Source organism: Balaenoptera physalus, assembly GCF_965194825.1.
Source record: "Balaenoptera physalus genome assembly, chromosome: 11".
NCBI lineage: Eukaryota > Metazoa > Chordata > Mammalia > Artiodactyla > Balaenopteridae > Balaenoptera > Balaenoptera physalus.
Window position 1 is genome coordinate 39552331 of NC_138896.1, and position 21319 is coordinate 39573649.

Genomic DNA, 21319 nt, shown 5'->3' on the forward strand with positions numbered 1-21319 from the left:
GAAGCTGAAAGGAGGGAGGAGGAGGGAGGGGCCCAGGTGGAAACTTGGAACTTTTATTAAATACTCATTCACCCGTTTGCCACCACCATCCAGAGCAGGAAAAAAAATTATCAAAATGGAATTAAAAAAAATAAAACAAATTACACCCAATCCCCAGTATGTACAAGGTTGCTCCCTGCCTCTCTGCCACAGAGAGGCTGGGGAGCAGCTGGGGGTAGGGGTGGGGCGGGGCACCTTTACTCCAGCCACAGGCCCCTGAGCAATTCTGACGGCAGTGGCAGAAAGTCCCTGCTGCCAAGTGGCCAGACATCTCGGCTGGCCTCCGGGGAGGTGGTTATTGCTGAGAGGGGCAGTGCTGGGCCCAAGCTGCCCCTACTGGGCTGAAGGGCTGTCTGCCTTCTCCCCTAGTGGGCAGTGACCAGTTGGAGCAGAGGACCAGTCCCAAGAGCAGCCCCAGTTGCCACCTGAGAAGGGGAGTGGACCAAGGGCGGGAAGGGTGTTTTCTAGAGAGAGGAGAGGGTGCTCAGCTGATTTTGGGGGGAGGACACCCCAGTGCAGCCTGCTGATCAAGCTTGTCCTCCTTAGCTCCTGAGGATGACACACTCCCCCGATTCCAGCTGCTTGGCCCTTCTCTTGGGCAGGACCCCTGTGCCCTTCAGGCCATTTTCCTGCTGCCTTCTTGCCCTAGAGACCTGTGTGGCCACCTTCCACGTGTCAGCCACAGCCTGCGCCCTTGGAGGCAAGGATGCCTGTACGGCATGGCACCTCTTCCAACATGGTGTGGGACCCAGCCCTCTCGGGCTCAGCAGCCGCTCTCCGAATCTGTGGTCTCCAGGGTCACAGTCCCTTGCTGCATGGCAGCAGTGGCTACGCTGATGGCCTCCTCTAAGGTCTGCTGCTCCTCCAGCTGTGGAGAAGGGGGAGGAGAAGGAAGGAGAGAGTGAGACCCTCCCTCCTAGATTCCAGTGGTAGTATATGAGGCCTACTTATTTGAATCTCCACCCACCCAGTGCCAAACACCTGAGAACTTAGTAGGGCCCCAAGAAACAGGAAGTTCACTGATAGAATCCTATTAGGCTAGACACGGTGAGGAGCCATGGAATGGTCCAGGGTCAGACAGAGCAGTCTGCTCATAGGAGGAGGACGACTGACTGGAGTAATCACCTACTTCAGCCTCCTTATTTTCCAGATGACGAAACAGGGACACGAAGAAATGAAGGGTTTAGACCACCAGGGAGACTGCCATCGAAGTTATCCTGAAGGTCAGAAGGGACTCCCTACCCTGACTCAGTCAAGAAAGAGCCTGAGACAGGTGTGTGGATACAGGCAGAAAGGGGTTTGTCCTCTGAAATGGGCTCTTTTTGAGCCAAATGCTGTCCTCTTCAAGACCTCCGTCTAGTTCCCCTTCCCTTCTAGTTCCTTTCTCTGGCCACAGTATCCTACCAGACCTCTACTCACCTGCACTGCAATATGAGTTCCATTGGCTGTGGCTAACAGCGCCACCTGTTGATGATGAAGGGATGCTACACTTGAGTCCTCAGCCACCACAGTCCCAGAGGTAATGATTGTGACCTGAAATATAGAAGAATGAGGTTTTCCAACACACCTACATTACTCTCCCAACCCCCAACCCAAAAAATCCCTCCAAGCAAGGTGGCTGGGAACAACCCAGAAGGAAATGAATAAAACCATTATGAGTCAGATTAATTAATTAGCTTGGGGCTCAGAGCTAAGTGGGGTTGTATTTTACTTTAATTTACAGCCAACTTAATTTAGGAATTTTGAATCACAGAAGGACAGAGCTGTAAAAGGTCCCAGAGATAATTTAATCCCCTCATTTGAAGATGGACTAAAGTTCATGGAAAAGTAACTTGCTTATGGCAGCAAAGCAAATTTGGGGTAGACTGAGATTTAGAAACTGTCTCTTGACTCCCAGTGCAATGTTTTTCAACAAGAGTTGCTGACGACCCAGAGAAGATGTAGGGAAGACCCTTTATGTGTGGGAATCTTGGTCCTCGTATGAAGGCTTGACTAATTAAGCCTGCACTTTAGGGCTCATCCCACAGAAAGGAAGGACAAGAGAACAAGAAACCCCAAGCAAACCGCCTGGTCATACGGGCTGCGTCTGGGTGCCATCGGCGCTGACCATGGTGACTGTGTGTGTGCCAGATGTGGCAAGGTCATCATCATGACCAGGGATGGTGAGGGTGGTACTGCCGTGCTGGGTCACCATACTGATGGCACTCCCCAGTGCCTGCAGGTCTTCTGGTGACAGGCTGACCTGCCAACAGCAAGGAAGAAGATGAGCTGGGAGTGGAGGGGAGGGCTGTCTGAAAGCCCCTAGGCAGATGAATCTGCTCTCCCAGAGCAGGTTCGCTTATTGGTAAGCTAGATTAGCTTCTTGTCACAGGGTGGAGGGAGTCAGGACAAGCAAGTAAAACAGGCCCTAGGTTGCAAAGAGAGGCTACATTGGAAGAATTCTGCTGACCACTTCCATTCATCACCACTTTGCCTCAGGGCTCTGTTCCATGTAATTCAGGGTCTCCACCTAATTTCATCCTCATATCAACCCCAAAAGTCATAAGTGCACTTGACAGTGAGGGTGCTGACAAAGGTCAGGTTATACTGCTGGCTAGAAACGCCAAGTTTCCAGATCCCACACCATGCTCTGGCCCGTATACCGACATGTCTCTCTTGAGAAGGACATCCAAGTGTTTCACTCAGATGAACAGGACCTGTCAGCCTCCAAGTAAAGAGGGAAGCTACTAACTGTGCTCCAGAAGTCACAGAGACTGAGCTGGAAGCATGAGGAAGAGGTGGGGGCCTGTGTTACAAGATTTGGTACCCTCGGCCTCAGCTTTCTGAGATCCATAAGGCTAAAAAAGAGAAACTGGGTGGACGTAGGGCTGTTAGAACTTGGAGCTCCCCAGAGAGAGTGGGAGAGGCTACCAGCCAGAGTGGCCCACCCCACCTCTACCCCCAGGGTCTGTACCTGCTGGGCACCATCCTGAGTGATCAGAGCCACCTGGGGGGCCCCATCTTCCTCGGTCACCATAGCCACTTGGGCAGGGATGTCATCACCCTCTTCTTTCACTTCCGACAGGTAAGCAATGCGGGGTCGTTTGGGTAGTGGGTTCTCCTCGGCTGCAGAGGCTGCTGGGAGAGGAGAGCCCAGGCTGACACCTGCCACCAGGTGGTCACGGGGAGGCCCGGCCGGTCCCCACTCTCACCTCCTGCCCACGCCCCTCACCCTCAAGCTGCTGTTGCTCATAAAGGGCCTGCTCGCTCTCCTCCGTGGCCTCCAGCTCGCCGTGGGCGCTGCGCTTGTGCATGGCTAGGGTAGAGGTCTGCCGGTAGGTCTTGCCACAGGTGCTGCAGGTGTAGGGCTTGCAGTGTGTGTGCACCACATGGTGCTTATACAGGCTTGAGTACTCGGTGAAGCGCTTCCCGCAGCCTGGCACCGTGCAAACGTATGGCTTCTCCCCTGGGGACACTGGGCTGTGAGGGGGGTGGGACCTGGGGCTGGCAAAGGGGAAACTAAGGGGATAGGAGTGGGGGACAGGGTTGGTGAAGGGAGAGCCAGACGGAGGAAGAGGGACTGAGATCTGGGACTCTGAATGGACAGAGTTGGGGAAGGTGACCAGTGGAAGGCAGAGGGAACGTGAGCGTGGGACCACGGAGCCCAGAGACAAGGTGGAGAGAAAATGGCAGGGGCAAGGCCGAGGCTAGTGAAGGGGCTGGTGGGGGGCGCTGGGGGCTTGTGAACAGAAGAGGCAGGAGATAGAGAGGGGTGACTGATACGTCAGGTACGATGGGAGAGTGAGGGGACACATGCGTCTGAGAGATGACACAGAAGGCTGGACAGGGACGTAACACTGGGGAGGGTGAGGATACACGGGAGTCACATGGACAGTGGATGAGGTGAGGAGCTGAAGATGACATTTCCCTCTGCTTTTTCCCCACCACGCCTGACCCTGGCCTTTTTCTGGGAGCTCAGCTGGAGTGGGAGAATTTCGGGTGGGTATAGAGAGGCAGCAGGGAGCTGAGAGGGCCAGCAATGCCCGTCAGATTGGACCTAACTGCTGAAGGAGGAACCGCTCACTGCAAGTGAAAGAGTGGTTCTGGGGATATGGCCGAAACCACCGAAACCCCGTGCCCTGCCCACGGACCAGCCTGGAATGACGTTCTGGGCTGCGCGTCGAGAACATGTTTAGGTCAGAAGCCTATGGTAGAGGGGGCTGGGGCCTCAGGGGTGGTCCTTGCATGCCAGCTGGCCCACCTGTGTGGATGCGCACGTGATTCTTGTAGTTGGTGGCACTGGTGAAGCCACGGCCACAGTGGGGCTCGGGGCAGGTGTAGGGCCGCTCGCCCGTGTGGGTGCGCACATGTACCTTGCGGATGTTAGACGTGGTGAAGGAGCGGCCACAGCCCTCAAAGGGACACCGGAAGGGGCGTTCACCTGTGGAGATGGGCTGTGTGAGGGCGGCTCTGGAAGGGGTCCTGCGGAGCAGGGAGCAGGGCGAGCCCTGGGCTCAGAGCTGGGTCTGAACAGAGCAGGGCGGGCAGGGCCCAGCCTACCGGTGTGGGTCCGGACGTGCTTCTGCAGGTCTCCAGAGGTCTTGAAGGCCTTGCTGCACAGCTCCTCTGGGCACTTGTATGGCTTCTCACCAGTGTGGGTGCGCACGTGGCTCTTCAGCCCATATCCTGTCCGCGTGTGAGAGGGAGGAAAGGAGGGGTGAGGAGAGCATTGGGTGGGGCCTCATCCTCCACCATCTCTTCTTCCTAATTCAGAGGCTCTCCATCTTCAGGTCTGCTCTGCGAGGCTCCGGACCTCCTCTGGCACAAGAAGCCTGTGTCTGCCTCTATCCCACCCCTGCCTGGGCAGGTAAGAGGGGCTGGAGAAGCCCACTCTACTCTCCTTCCCTCTCCAGGGGCAGCTGGTGCCATTCCAGAACCAGTGTAAGAGGGAACCTAGAGAACCTATGCCTAAAGGGCCTCAATTCAGAGGGAAAATGAAGCCTAGAGGGATGCAACCGACCACCCGGCACCTCCAGCTGGTGGGTGTCAGGGCTGACGCAGAGGCAGGTCCCTCTGCCAACCCCCAGCTCCTGCTGCCTCTTGCCTCTGTAACAGGGTACCTCCAGAGACGGCGCCCTGCGTCAGAAAACTCCGACAGCAGTCTCTCCAGGAAGGCAGCCTGGTGCTTGGCTTCCTTGAGGGAGTTGCCAGAGCTAATCTAGAACCCTCTCCCCTCAACTGGAAGCAGTCCACCTTGGTTCCCATCCAGGTAGGTTACCTGTGGCAAAGGCCTTTCCACAGCTGGGGAAATCACACCTGTATGGACGGTCACCTGTATGAGCTCTCTCATGCACCTGTGAGGACAAGCAATCATGTAATTCAGAGGGACAAGGGTATGAATGGGCAGTTGAGTTCTTGTTAGGGCCCGGAGTATCAGCATTGGCCACCTCCTTTATTTTGCTTCCTCTTCAGCTGAGATGCCCCCTCCAGAGAGCCTTCCCTGATTCTCTTCCCTCCTGCATTCTTCATGTGTGTCAAAGCCCTCTGTGCTGACTTTTCTGTACACTCATCTCTTCCTTCCAGGAGGCAATGAGCAACTCGAGGTCAGGGACCAGTTCCAGTCAAAGCGGGAAGGCAGAATTACAGCCTGCTGGGAAGATGGCAAGGCTAAAAGCTCTCTGCAGCAACCTTACCTTTAAGTGATGAGCGGTGGTATAGAGACGCCCACAGCCCTTGTAGCCGCAGCGGAATGCTCTGTCCCCAACCTGCTGTCCTTTGCCATTATGGGGAGCCTGGCTGTCATGCAGAACCTGAGGAAAAAAATCTTGGGGTCCCTATATGTATTCTCCTCAATGAAAGAAGGGAAGAGGTAGGACACAGGACCCAGCTGGCCCCTTAAGACCCAATAAATAGGGTTAAACCTACCAAGGGGGAGAAGTGCAACCTGGGTGACAGATCCAGACAGACGGAACAGACACCGGGGCATGCTGCAGCAGAAATGGGGCTGGCATGTGGAGTCACCACCCAGCTCTGATGGACAGAGGAATGACTAAATGTCATAGGGGCTGTGACAGCTTTGGGAGAAAGGGTATCTCCTAGACGGCTAGGTCAGGTGAGGGACGAGTGGTCTGAACAGCCACACTTGAGCTGGGTGGTGACTCCACATGCCAGCTGCCCCTTCTTTTGACCACCAACCTAGGAGGCGCAACTCTGGACATGTTCATCCTCTGACGGGAGGAGATCCCTCCCTCCCTGGGGGAAACCTGTGTTTGGAAGGGGCATTAACATGTGGCTTGCTGTGGGGATGAGCTCACCTGTGTTCACCAGAAGTGAGGTGGTCACAATCAACAAACCGCAGAAGTGCCAAGGGCAGGGGCCCGAAAGTCCCACCAGAAGCCTCAGCTCTAACCACGGCACCCGGCTAACTAACAAGTCGTTCCCTTCCCCTTCTCCTGCGAACACCCTTTTCACACCAGCCTCTGGCTTTGTGGAGCCCTTACTGTTCTTCTGCTTTCCTGGGCAGAGTCCTGCTGGGACTGTCCCTTAGTCTTTGTTTCTGGGACACTATGGCCTTCCAAGGAGCTCCTGAAACAGAACTCCGGAAGTCGTGGTGAGCAGGACACAAAAGAGGGAGACCAAATCCATGGCAAGGTCTGTCTAGTCAGCTCCAGGTCAAGGGGTCAAGCAGCTGACAAAGTTTCATGGATACTTAAGCAGCTGGTGGGTGGCAGGAGAGGGTCACAGGTGGCCAGGCCTGCTTGGCAGGCTAACCCACTCAGGCGTTCAGATTTCATTCCCGTGTCCCACTGGCTCTTGAGGTAATCAAGGGAATCAAGGAACTTCAGGGCTGGAAGCGACCTCTGAGATCATCTGGCCCCATCTCATCGTATGAGACAGGAACAAGCTGAGGCCTAGGAGGGGAGTGACTTACCCAAGGCCAGACTAGGTAGAGGCAGAGCCAGCACAGATCTCAGGGCTCACAATTTAAAGCTCAGTTGTCTTTCCAACGTCAGTAAGCCTCAAATTAGGCTTCTAAAATACACCTGAGGGAACTGGAGTGGGAGTGGGCATAGCCCAGAGGGGCCTACTGCCAAGTTTTGTGCTTCAATTTGAAAAGACACGAGGATTTCCTCTTCTCTTTTACGATACAGCCACATTAGTTTTATTATAAAAATAACTCCCCCCAGTCTTTGGGTAAAACGGTGTTCCAGGAAGCCCTGCCACATCTACCCGGAGGCACTGCTGTTCATGGCGAGGGAGCACCCTGGTTTGGAAAGCTCACAGACCTCTGTACTGGTCCCCCTGCGGCAGGACCACAGCCCCAGCAGAGAGAGCTTAGGCTGACTGATGTTTGGAAAGCCAAGATCCATTTCTTTGCAGCTGAGCTACTGTGCAAGCCTTGTGTTCCAAGAATCCCAGCTGCTCTGTTACATCTGCTCTTGTCACTGCCTACTGAGGTTATTTTCCCAAATGACTTAACGAGTCGCAGAGAAGAAATAAATACAAGAACATCTGACCTCGGTGGACTGGAAAACTAATAAAATTCACTGGCAAGGCAAGAGCTTTCTTAGACAGTACAGCCAAAGTGAAGCTGGGCCTAAATTCCCACCGTACGGATATCGCTGTTTCCTACAGCTGCCTTCCCTCTGCACAGACAGTATAAACAAGCGTGAGTGTACACAGCTGTCGGTGGCCCTGGCCAGGCTGTGATGCTTATCCGAGATGATGACGTGTGAGAGATAAGTCGGGGGAGCCAGTGTGGAGGGGCAAAGGGAGTAGCCCCGGCCATGTTCAGGCACAGGACTGCCCTTGTCCTCTAGAAAGGTGGCAGATTTGGCAGGGCCAAGAGAGCTCACCTTGCTGGCGTACTGCTCCAGGGCCACCACTGTGTCCGTGCTGAAGCCCTCATCATCCTCTGTGGCCAGGTCCTCCAAGCCCACCTCTGTCTGCACGGCCAGGATGGTGCTGTCGGATGGCACAGCCACGGGGTGGTGAATGTAAGCAGTGGAGCCATCTTCCAGCTGGACGGCTTCCAGGGCACTGGGGTCATAGCCCTCTGCAGGGAACATGCGGTTAGCCCAGACGCTGCACAAGGGCAAAAGACGCGGCTGGGACCTGGGCTTTAGGTAACGAGAGGTACATATACCAAGGAGGGTTTTAACCTCGGGTTTCTCCTGGTCCCTCACTTTAGCGATTCACTCGGGCTGGCCTTCCTTCTGGGGCAGCCTCTCCTAAGCATGAGGTCTCCTATGGAGTACCGACTGGGAACTCACAAGCTCCGTGAGGACCTGAGGGGACCATCATCTTGGCCTAGATGACCACAAGAACCTCCTAACTGGTGGCCCCTCACCCCCTAGTTCCCTCCAGGCAGCAGAGCATCCAGAGGGATCTCTGCAGGACACAAATGCGATCACGTTACCTGAGGCTCTAAACAGTTCAACCGTGTTCCATTTGTCTCAGGATAAAGACCAAAACTCTTATCCTGAAGCCCCACTGCTCTGGCCCCCGCCCTCTCTATTGAGCTTCATCTCACCCACTCTGCCCTCACCCCCAGTACTCGAGCTCCTAGTAGTTCCTTGGACGTGCCGTTCTTTCTCCCCACCCACCCCCGTTTCCGGACCACACATGCTGTTCCTTTTGTCTGGGGTACTGAACCTTCCCTGCCACTGCTCTTCCCCAGCTAAGCGCACTTCACCCTCCAGCACTCAGCTCAAGTGTCACTTCCCCAGAGAAGCCCTCCATGAGCCTGAACTCCATTTGCAATGATCAGTTCATCATGATGGTTCATTTCAGGCCTATTTCCCCCACTAGATTCTAGGAGAGCAGAGGCTATGTCCGACTCTGTTCTCTCTTGTATACTCCACACCTAGTACCATGCCTGGCATGCAATAATTGCTCAAGAAACTACTTGTAGAAGTAATAAACCATTATTCTTCGATACCTTAAAAGCTTAATTCTTTTTTTTTTTTTTTAAAGCTTAATTCTTAAAAAAAATGATAGTTAAGTCTTTAGTCCTGGTCTTCGATGACATCATTGGGTCCTATTTAAAGGCCTAAGAATTTGTGGCTGTGCTGGAGCCAAAGCCGTCATCAAGGCCCAGGCTACAGACCCCATGCTCAGCCTCCCGGGGGCAGAAACAGCTGTTCCTGTGGTCCACGCCAGGGAAGGCAGGCGAGCCTGCTGAATCAGGTGAGCTTGCAGACCACAGCTCCATGTCTCTGCCCCAGCTCCCAGGGTGCACAACTCCAACCCCCAACCTCTGCCAGTTCTGCTTCCCTTCCTTCTTGCCAGTCGTGATAACTGTGACCCCACCTTTGGGTGTGCGGTGTATGTAGGCCATGCTGCCATCTTCCAGCTGCACGGGCTGTCCATCCTCAAAGGAAAGAGGTTCTGTAACGAGAGCAATGCCTGCCTTTCTCTGGAGCTCGGTGTCACAGAGGGGGGTCCTTCAGTGGGGGCTGCCTGGCCTGCCTCATGAGGCAGGGGTGTCTCAGGATGCCCTCACCTTTCTGCACTGTCACTTGGTGAATGTATGCAGTGGTCCCATCCTCGAGCTGGATCACTTGCCCTTCAAGAAGCTTCTCTCCTGTGGAGGTGGAAATAGAGAGAAGCGGGCCAGGCCCAGAAGAGGGCTGAGGGACACATGCCTGTTTTAGCAGAGGCCTGTTAGAGGCACAGACCGTGTGTCTAAGCACAGGTGACATTCTCCATGTTACCTCATTCCCTCCCTCCCTCCCAGGCCTGTGCCTCAGAGGTACCGGCGGTAGAGATGTCCTGCCATGAGGAACCCTATAGCTCCCAGCAGATTCCCTTCCTGTCACTCACAGGAGGAGCAACTTCCTTTATTATTCTACCCACACCTGGCAAAGTGGGGACTTCCAACCTGGCAGTAAGCTGCTGAGACTGAGCTAAATGGCAAACAAAGGATGCCCTGAAATGTGGAAAGGCCCCAGTGGGTCAAAGTTCAGATCTGACTCAAACTAACTAAATTAAAATACATTCCCTTGTCTCCCGCTGTGGCAGTATGCCAAGCCCTAGACCCTCTGATAAGGCAATATAGTTTAGAGGTTAAAAGCAGTGGGCTCTGGGGCTTCCCTGGTGGCGCAGTGGTTGAGAGTCTGTCTGCCAATGCAGGGGACACGGGTTCGAACCCTGGTCTGGGAAGATCCCACATGCCGCGGAGCAACTAGGCCCGTGAGCCACAGCTACTGAGCCTGCGCGTCTGGAGCCTGTGCTCCGCAACAAGAGAGGCAGCGATAGTGAGAGGCTTGCACATCGCGATGAAGAGTGGCCCCCGCTTGCCGCAACTAGAGAAAGCCCTCGCACAGAAACGAGGACCCAACACAGCCAAAAATAAAAAAAAAAAAAAAAAAGCAGTGGGCTCTGGAACCAGTCCAGGCCTCCTGGGTTTGAATTTCAGCTCTACCTCTTACTAGCTGTGTGATCTTGGACACCTTATTTAAACTCTCTGTGCCTCAGTTTCCTCTTCTAAGAGCAAAAGGCTCTTAGGTTTAGTATTAGAATTAGATAGGCCTCTCCTTATGTCCAGTGAGTTGAGAGGGAGAAGGGGTAAAGGAAGTGAGAAAGGGAAGAAGGAAAGGGAGACTGAAGACTTAATGACAAGTGCTTTCTTTGTTCCTTTCTTCGCAAGTTTCAGGTTTAGGAATTTGAGCTCCTATGATGTGGGAGAAGGACCAGGCAGCTACTTCTGGCTCACCTCTGCTGATGTCTCCCACTCAGAAGAATTCCCAAACTTGTCCCCAAACTGAGTTTTCTTGGGTCAGTAACTAACAGTTCAGCAACCCAGCCAGAGGCAGGGAAGGTGGAGACAAAGATAAGAAGTAGGAGTGAAAGGCAGTTGAGACAAGGGGAGAGCGACTCCCCCTCTTCCCTCCCGCCCAGCAAGCAGTAAGCTACCCTGCCTTTTAACACTTTAGCTGTCCTGGCAAGGGCACCAGTACATGGGGTTCTGAAAGTATCATCAGAGCTTCTGCTAGCGGAGTGGGTACTGCTTCAAGGCAGGAAACAAGAGGTTGAGAAGAGTTATTTGGGAGAAAATTTCAACCTTGAATTTCCTTTAACAAGCAGAGATGACAATGGGGAGAGGCAGGGGGGAGAAGAGCTGACCGTCAGGGCCCTCATACCCCACTACAGAGGTGACTGCATGTTCGTTTGCCTGGAACGGTGCCAGCACCGTTATTCATAGCACGCTCTTCCACTCTCCAAAGTGTCGGCTTTGAATAACAGGTTTCACACTTACCCTAATTATAGGTAAGTGTCATAAAATTTTAGGGCTTTCGGCTGGCTAAGCTGGGCCCAGGCAGAGCTGCCTGCTGACAGAGATGAAAGTGCCCTGGTCAAGGGCATCAGAGGAGCTCACCAGCAAGAGAGCTGCCATTCAGGACAGTGAGGTTCTGGTTCCTGAGGGCCAACTCTGCTCTCAGTAGTGTGAAATCTGTTGTGTGTGAGTGTGTGTGTGCACTCATGTAAGCACACACTACAGCACCATGGAGGAGGCAGAGAACAGAGCCAGGAAGAGTGATAAGAGGAAGATATAAACGGAGAGGTGGGGGGGGCAAAGAGATCCAGACATAAGAAGACAAGATGTAAGAAAAGAGTGTGGCTTCCTCAGGCCAAGTGTTGCCACTTGTTTTTTATTCATTCAGTCAACCATTAATTCATAACAGAAGACTGAGGCATGGGAAATACCTGGGTCCACAGAGTAAACACAGCCCCATCTATAGTTCCTAAGTTCTTCCATCCCACTGAGACTGCTGCAAAGGGGCAAGACCTGTGATGGGAAGTCTGCAAACAGAGGGTTGCAGGCTTCACAAGTATTCTAGAGAAGTTCCATTACCACGAAAATGAAGTCAGCCAGACCCATACATCATCATATGGAAAAAGCTTATTGATGAGTTTAAGGGGCCTCTTTGTCGTCGTCAGGAAGCAGATGATTTAAAATGAAATCAACAAACAATTTATCTGTAAGCTTGGGACCTGAAATACATTTTGACAATGTGTTGAAATGGAGGAGGGCAATGTTACAATGACAGTGCAGTCACGTGGATGGCGGTGCTCACAGAGTCCAGAAATGACAAAATAAAGAGTAGGAATGAGGCGGTGTTTGGCCAGTGCTGTCCAAGAAAGACACGCATGCCATCTGGCAAGCCTGAGAATGCTGGCGAGAAAGACAGAGGCTGTCAGGATGGTGAGTGTCCCTGGCCAGAAGGCCCTGCCCTTCAACAACGCTCTGTTCTGACTCCACGCCCTCCTTGAGAATCTGAATTTCAGGTAAACCTGAATTTCAGATAAACAATGAAGTTTTTTTTAGTACTTGGTGTTATTATGTTACTGTTTTTAATATTTAATCCCATGTTTATACATGTCTTCCTCATGCAGTATCTGGAACATACTTATACTACAAAATTATTCGTTGTTTATCTGTCATTAAAATTTAACTAGGGCTTCCCTGGTGGCACAGTGGTTAAGAATCCGCCTGCCAATGCAAGGAACATGGGTTCGAGCCCTAGTCCGGGAAGATCCCACATGCCACGGAGCAACTAAGCCCGTGCACCACAACTACTGAGCCTGCACTCTAGAGCCCGTGCTCCACAACCAGAGGAGCCACTGCAATGAGAAGCCCGCGCACCGCGACGAAGAGTAGCCCCCGCTCGCCACAACCAGAGAAAGCCCGCGCACAGCAACGAAGACCCAACGCAGCCAAAAATAAAAATAAATAAATAAATAAAATAAAATAAAATAAAAAAATTTAACTGTGTGCCCTGTATTTTTATTTCTGGTCACCCTAGTGGGGTCTAAGGCATGAGATCTATGCTTGGGTGCCCCCTCTGAACCTAGAAGAGTATCTTGTACATGGTAGATGCTCAGAAGATAGTTTGACTGCTTAAACTTGCTTAAATTAAAATGAACTGCTTCTAGAAAGCACTGAGAAACTGGAAAAGCAGGAAGTCACAACCAGCACTGTGTTCATCCATTCCAGAAATATTTATGAACTACTCACCACATGTAAGGAAGTCTGCCTTTCAGAGGTCTTGGCTCCTATAGCTAGGCTAGTCCGATTTTCTAGCCTGCCTACATGGCATTTCATTTTAAGGAGTTCCCTTTCCACCAATCACCTTGAGAGATTCTCATGCAGAGCAGGCTGTGGCAAGCAGGCTGGAAGGCAGGGTAGTCGTGAGACTCTGGGACGGGGACAGGGCGGGATTCTGAGGTCCCCGGAAATACCTTTGATAGCTTGCTGTACGTAGGCCGTCGTCCCGTCACTGAGGGTCACCGTCTGCAGCCCCAAGCTCTCCATGGCAAACTCCTGCTCGTACACTCAGACATGAAGTTGTCTTCTTCCCAGCACTGAGAGCCACAGCTGAGGTCAGAGATTTCCTTTGGCGTCACGAATCTGAGAAAACGGACAGTGTCATATTATGAGCTGTACGGCTTCCTCCTGCCGTAAGGACACACAGGGACAATGAAGGAGGCCAGCCAAGAAAAAAAAGAGGCGAATTCTTCAAAGTAGAGAACTATGTTGGTTTTTATTAAGAGAGTTCAAAATATACACACTTAAGAATTCTAAAGGTTGAGCATGCAAGAGAAGCATGCCAGCCAAATTGATTGTAAAGTAAGATTTCATTAATCAAAACCCACTTTTAAACTCGCTCCCCTTAGAAGGGAGCCCCACTGAAGGCAGGCGGCCAACCCCACTGCTGCTGGTTCTCTGTGACCATTCTGACATCTCTCCTGTGCTCAGATCTATCCATTCACCAGCCTTGTAAATATCACACAGGCATCACAAACAGCACAAGTCCCCAACAGAACTCACAATGGTCCCCACCCCAAGAACTGTTCCACTCCCAGTATCCCCTATCCCAGGGATGGCATGTCCAGCCACCCAGAATCAGTGGGGGGTCATTCTTTTTTTTTTTTTTTTTTTTTTGGCCACATGGCTTGAGGGATCTTAGTTCCTGGACCAGGGATTGAACCCGGGCCCTAAGACTGAAAGCACGGAGTCCTAACCACTGGACCGCCAGGGAATTCCCAGTGGGTTCATTCTTGATTCTTCCTTTTTCCTCAGAAGTCTAGGTACACCACCATCTTACAACATACACAAAAATTAACTCAAAATGGATTAAAGAATTTAATGTAAGACCTGAACCCATAAAACTCCTAGAAGAAAACATGGGTGGTAAGCTCCGTGACATCAGTCCTGGCAATGATTTTTTCGGATTTGTCACCAAAGCAAAGGAAACAAAGGCAAAAATAAACAAATGGGACTAAAAAACTAAAAAGCTTCTGCACAGCAAAGGAAACAATCAACAAAATGAAAAGGCAACCTATTAAATGGGAGAAAATATTTGCAAATCATGTATCTGATAAGGGATTAACATGCAAAACATACAAAGAACTCATATAACTCAACAGCAAAAAGCCAAACCATCCAACTGAAAAACAGGCAGATGATCTGAAAAGACATCTTTCCGAAGAAGATATATAGATGGCCAAAAGTTACATGAAAAGATGTTCAACATCCCTAATCACCAGTGAAATGCAAATCAAAACTACAATGAGATATCACCTCACACCTCTCAGAATGTCTATTACCAAAAAGACAAGAAAAAACAAGTGTTGGCAAGGATGTGGAGAAAAGGGAACCCTTGTGTGCTACTGGTGGGAATGTAAATTGACATAGCCACTATGGAAAACTGTATGGAGGGTCCTCAAAAAATTAAAAATTTGATCTAGGAATTCCATTTCTGCATATTTATCCAAAGAAAACAAAAACCTTAACTTGAAAAGATATATGCACCTCCATGTTCACTGCAGCATTATTTACAATAGCCAAGACATGGAAACAACCTGAGTGTCCACTGACAGGTGAATGGATAAGGAAGTTGTCACGCACACACACACACACACACACACACACAGAATGGAATATTATTCAGCCACAAAAAAGAATGGAATCCTGCCATTTCGACAACATGGATGCACCTTGAGGAAGGACATTATGCTAAGTGAAATAAGTCAGGCAGAGAAAAAACAAACACTATGATCTCACTTATATGTGGAGTCTTAAAAAAGAAAATCTAATGGATTCATAGATACAGAGAACAGATTGGTAATTGCCAGAGGCAGGGGTTGGGGGTAGGTAAAATGAGTAAAGGGAGTGAAAAGGTACAAACTTCCAGTTATAAAATAAGTCCTGGGGGATGTAATGTACGGCATGAAGACTACAGTTAATAATACTGTAATGCACATTTGAAAGTTGCTAAGAGAACAAATCTTAAGGTTTTGTATCACAAGAAAAAAAATTCTGTAAATGTGTATGGTGCTGGATGTTAATTAGACTTACTGTGGCGATCATTTCACAATATATAGATATCGAATCATTATGATATACACCTGAAATGAATGTAATGTTGTATGTCAATTATACCTTAATTTAAAAAATTAAAAGATAGACAAAAAAGTCTAGGTACCTAATTTCAGATGAGTATCACCTTGTACCTCTTGACTAATGTGAGAGCCTAACATATGTCCTCAATAAATTGTTGCCCGTTTCCTATTCATTTTGTAATACTGTGTCAGAATGTCTACGTACAGATCTAAATCTACCACTTCCTTGATTAAAACTCCTCAGTGGCTTCCTACCACCCTAAGAATTCATTCTCCTTGCAGGCAAGGCTGGCCCCCTTATAAGTCCCTGCAGCCCTGGCTACTACCTCTTCCTGGCACTCACAATCCTGGAGTCACCTACTTCAGTACTTATCACTACCTCTTTAACACATGTTGCCTACACAAGACTTTGGGCTCCAGCCTGGTTCCTGGTTCACTGTGGGCTCTCCACAATTCCTTGTTCAGTGACCTACCAGGTCCTTGTGCCAGGAGGGAAGCGCTGGAGTGTCCTACTGGCAGTACTTGCTCTGCGTCTGCCGTAGTACAGAGCGTACTAGAGCCTCTGCTCTAGGCTCAGGGGTTAAGATACTATTTGCCACCCATCCATAGAATTCTCCTGGACCTGGAGTCTGGACTTCCTGCTTGATTCTCACTACCTGCCAGCTGATCTTCTCAATCAGTGCTGCCCAAACTGTTTTCACATCAGGGCACCCAGAGAGAAGGATATTTGTGTGTCACACTTTGGATGCTGCTGCTTGAAGCCAGGAGCAACCAGCTGGGGCTTTGGCAGCCTGAAGGGCTGAGTGGATCAGTATTTTGACATAACTATAGCCCAGTTGTGACACACTGGTTGGGATACTCTACCCTAGACTTGGCATCTCCGCTAGAATTATTCATTCATTCTGTCCATAAACATTTACTGAATGGGCTAAGCTCTGGGGATAGCACTACTACTACCACTAATAGTGAATATTGCTGGAGAGCTAACCATGTACTAGGCATTTACATATAGTAACTCGTTTAATCCCCAAAATGGTCCTTTAATTAAATACTATTATTATCCTCATTTTACAGTTGAGGGAGTTGAAGCCCAAGCCATTAACTTGTTCAAGGTTGCACAGCTAATAAATGGAAGAAGAGGATTTGAATCCAGGCCATCTGGCACCAGAGTGGGCTCTTAAGTAATCTACTCTGCTGCCTAATACAGCGGTTTTTAGCTGGAGTTTATGAACCCTGAAGCCACCTGGTAATACTTTTTTGGTGTGTGAGCTTGTACATTTTTCTGAAGAGGGGAGAGTCCATGACTGTCATCTGAGTCTTACAAGGATTAAAGGAGGTAAAGAACCACTGGCCTAGGAATTCCCACATCTGACTCCTCTTCTTTGGTCTACTAGGATCCTGGCAGTGACCCCAATGTTGCCCAGAGTCCTGATAACCCCCACATGGTCCCTATTTCATGAAAGCTCTGGTCCTGGCCTGTTTTCATCTGCTCCAGGACCTTCAACTTTCATTCTCTTGATCGGGGAGAGAAGTTCTTTTGGTAACCTGTTTTCATATAAACAGCATTGTGTCAGAAATAAGAATACACCTGAGAGACCTAGGTCGGAAAACAAAGCAGACTGTAGGTTGAAAAGGGATTACAAAATGGCCTCAGATCTTTATGGCTGGGTCCTGTGACTGCTGAAGCAATGGTTGGTTTGATTTAGCTCATCTGTATTCAATTGAGACTTTCTGAGGAAAATCTGTGCCATGGTTAAAAACACAGGCTCTGGTGTCAGCCTTGATTCTAATCCAGACTTTACCTCTTTGACGCTGTGTACCCTTGGAAAGTAACTGAACCTCTCTGAAACTTAGATGCTACTTCTAAAAAATGAGGATAATAGTGGCGCCTTCTTCAAACGTTGCTGTAAGGATAAAATGAGGTCACATACGTCAGCATTTAGCACAGTGATGGCACACAGGAAATACTCGAGAAATTCTGGCTCTGAGGAAGGGGATGGAAGAGGAACCTAAAGGGATATGCTTTTGAAGCAATGGGTATTTCTAAAACAGCCAAGAGTACTGGCAACAGCTCGGGACCAGAAGTCTGCAGAAAGGCTTTTAACCTCGATTCTATCTTCTGTGACTGCCTCTTAATCTGTAAAATAAAGTGTTGGTCCAAATGACCCTAAGATCCTTTCCATTGTTCGTGCTAATAACACTTATCAAATATATAGTCCTTAATGTGTCAGCTGCTGTTCAAAGCACTTTACCTATATTAACTTTTAATCTTAAAAATAATCCTATGAGGAAGTAGGTACACTATCCCCATTTTACAGATGAGGTGACTGAGGCTTAGAGGTGGAGTAATTTGCCCAAGGTCCCAGAACTAGTTAGTGCTGAAGCCAGGATCAAAGCCAGGCTGGCTGGCCACAGAGTCCATACCTCTCAATATCTGGTGCATTTCTTCCTTTTGCTAATCCACTGTGACACAACATCAGCTCTCAAAACGCTTGAATACTGGTTGTTTAGCTTTCATCTCACCCACTGCAACTTAAAACCAGTTCTTCTCGACCTGACCACATGGAAAGAGGGAATAGCTGGTAGCCACATTTCCCAAAATAACACTTTTTAGACTCAAAGAAAACAAATCTCCACTCTTTTACATGTTCTCATGTCCAGGCTAAATACAGTTTTCCTCCTTAAGCCTCATAATATACACTTTTAAAACAGTCTACTCTTGCTCTTCTACCATTCCCTGATCTCTGAAGCTGCTTTCCAACAGAGCCTGACAGCAGGTGAGGAGAAGGTGCTTCCTGGCTGCCAGGCATGTACAAGTGTCTAATTGCCATTTTTCTCCCTTTCTTTTGTTAAATGATGAATCCTCCTGTGCCAGTACTAAACCAACAACAGTGACACTGGCAGAGCCAAAGAGAGGCTTGTGACTGCCTCAGGATGGCTGGGTCTGAGCAGTTTCCGCCTGTACTTGACATTTCAGATTCATAACTCCCATGGCCCTCTGAGAAAGAGTAGGGGGAGGGGGGGGAGCAGGGGCAACTGCTATGTTTTCTCCTTGGAGGGTGTAAGTTATACCAGATCCCTAATGACCTGAGCTGGGTATAGGGGAGAGCCAGTCTGGGGGAAAGGAGGGAGTGGGGAATAAGAGCATGACAAAAGGTAGGGATGAAAAGGGAGACTGACACTCCCAGAATTATCAGCAAGTCCAGTTCCTGTTTGTTGCATTTTTAAATGAACTTAACCTACTGTTTGCTCTGATGCAGGAAACAACCCTATGGCTTCATAATATATAAATGTGTTTCCTATTGTAAACATAAATTTTAATTACCAGTGAGATAACATCTAGAAAAACTTTTTAGACACATAGAATCTTTAGGTCTCTCTATGAAAAAAGATGTGCTTAAATTGCCTCCCCAAAGCAGAAAAATAAGAGAAATGACAGACGGGAAATTAAAGAGTAGCCATGTATTTGTGCTTCTCCACTTGGTCATGGTTTAGATTTAATCTGATCCACACCCAGGCTGGGCTTCTCCTTGACTACAGGCACCTGTTCACTAGTCTACCATTTTCTGCTAACCCGAACTCCCTGGTCATTTGGAACAAGGCTTTCTGTACTCTGCCTCAGCCAGCCCAGAGGGCAACTGTATTGAGAAGCCAAAAAAGAGAAAAACAGAACATTTGCTTGGAAAGAGAAGAATGTTCAACTTTGAAAAAAAAAAAAATGACAATTTTCACTCAGATAATTCTTCATTTGGAAATATAGAAAACTTCTCAGAGAGGACAAAGCGACATTAGGTTGGGAGGGATGAAGGCTGAGGGAGTCAAGTGGCAAACAAATTAGAACCGGATTTGGAAGAGCTGTAGTAAAATGATTCAGTATTTGTGATTATAGAAGAAGACTTCTATGCACACACAAAAAGCTTAGTGAAACAGGCTTGGTTCTGTGGGTTTCCAAACACTAAAGAGAAAACAGGAAATTAATAACAGAAACATATTTAAAACATCAGCTAAACATCTCTTTCCAAAAGGCACAATGATGTTAAAAGCCCAAAGCACTTTTTAGTATGGTTCCTATTTGGCTACTACAATTTTATAGGTTTGAATTAGTCACAGAAAAGGGAGTATTTAGGCAAAGTGGATTATTTTCAATTCCAAAAGGGCAATGAAAATGCATACTCCTTTACTGCAGACCGGCATTCATTTAAACTAAAACAGATAACTTAAAAATCTAATTTTCGGCCAAATGTTTAAGTGAATTTTAACACCTTAGTTTGTAAACATTCAACAGAGCAATCATGGGGGAGTTTCAAACCCACCTTTAGTCCATGAAAAGAAAAGTGCAGAATAAAGGCAATTTGGAAGGGTTACCCTAAGGATATCACTTTACATCAACAAGCAAATTAATACAGATATGATGAGGTTACATCTCGATTGTTTCTGGAATTCAGCTTGGGATCACTGCTGGCTTGAGAAGGGCTATTTGAAAATGAAACATTCCATCAGCATCAGGAGGAACTGGATCATCGCGGTTATTTAGACACGTCATGTTATTTAAAACATCACCCTGGGACAAAAAGGTTAAATTTATATTACCAGTTCATCAAAATGGAACAATATCCAGATCTCAACCAGGATAAGAAGGGAGTTTTGGACTTTTGAAGCATAAGAAAATCAAGTCAAAAGGAAGAGTTGGCTTAAAAAAACCCTCGACATTAGGGGAAAATACTAAAGAAATAAAACATAACACATGATATTAAAAACACATATAACTGATAGATAACTAATAAGGACCTACTATATAGCACAGGGAACTCTATTCAATACTCTGTAATGACCTATATGGGAAAAGAATCTAAAAAAGAGTGGATATATGTATAACTGATTCACTTTGCTGTACAGCAGAAACTAACACAATATTGTAAATCAACTATACTCCAATAGAAATTAAAAAAAAAAACACATGTAATTGAACTGTACACTTAAAAATGGTTAAGATGGCAAATTTTATGTTCCGTATATTTTACCACAATAAAAAAAAACTAGGTGGAAAAAAAAACCACATGCAGACACTCACAAACCTCCAAGAACATTATCAAATTCCCACTGGACAAATAAGGCTACAATATGAATTCACGGAAGCAAAAAACACTAATATTAAAAAAAAAAGTTTAATTAGTAATTAAAGAATAAGAAAGAATAATCATGAGGATATTATACTTATCAAATTACCAAAAATCAAAGTAAAAGTGTTCACATCCAACAGACAATGAGATATCACTACACACCTATTACAGGAGCCAAAATTCAAAACACTGACAACACCAAATGCTGGTGGGAATGCAAAATGGCACAGCAAAACGGTATTCTGCAAGACAGTTAGGCAGTTTCTTACAAAGCTAAACATATTCTTACCATAAGATCCAGAAATCCTATTCTTAGGTATTTACCCAAATGAGTTGAAAACTTATGTCTGCAGAAAAACTTGCACATGGATGTTTACAGCAGCTTTATTCATAATTGCCCAAAACTGGAAGCAATCAAGATGTCTTTCAATAAACAAATTGTGGTACATTCATACTATGGAATATTACTCAGCAATAAAAAGAGCTATTAAGTCATGAAAAGACATGGAGGAACCTTAAAATGCATTTTGCTAAATCAAAGAAGCCAATCTGAAAAGGTTACATACGGTATCATTCCAACTATATGACGTTCTGGAAAAGGAAAAACTATAGAGACAGTGGAAAGATCAGTGGTTGCCAAGGGTGTGGGGTGAGGGGAAGAGGGATGAACAGGTGGAGCACGGTCATTTTTAGAGCGGTGAAACTATTCTGCATAAATCTATAATGGTGGATAACTGACATACATTTGTCAAAACCCATAGAATGTACAACAC

General features: G+C 48.1%; 1 protein-coding gene across 5 annotated transcripts in view; it reads right to left on the bottom strand.

Moving 5' to 3' along the window:
* Positions 1–32: 32 nt before the first annotated feature.
* Positions 33–21319, bottom strand: part of ZNF76 (zinc finger protein 76) — a 32004-nt gene continuing 10717 nt past the window's right edge. Inside the window, exons 2-14 of one of the 5 annotated variants that reach the window (XM_082414686.1) lie at positions 13264–13432; positions 9524–9604; positions 9331–9408; positions 7875–8074; positions 5712–5828; positions 5297–5372; positions 4579–4704; positions 4280–4459; positions 3251–3484; positions 2993–3156; positions 2117–2281; positions 1459–1572; positions 33–907 (exon numbers count right to left, since the gene is read on the bottom strand). In XM_082414686.1, the coding sequence (XP_082270812.1) occupies positions 803–907; positions 1459–1572; positions 2117–2281; positions 2993–3156; positions 3251–3484; positions 4280–4459; positions 4579–4704; positions 5297–5372; positions 5712–5828; positions 7875–8074; positions 9331–9408; positions 9524–9604; positions 13264–13336 (1713 nt within the window). In that variant the 5' untranslated portion in view covers positions 13337–13432 and the 3' untranslated portion in view covers positions 33–802. The other 4 variants (XM_082414685.1, XM_082414689.1, XM_082414687.1 and 1 more) reach the window with 4 other exon arrangements.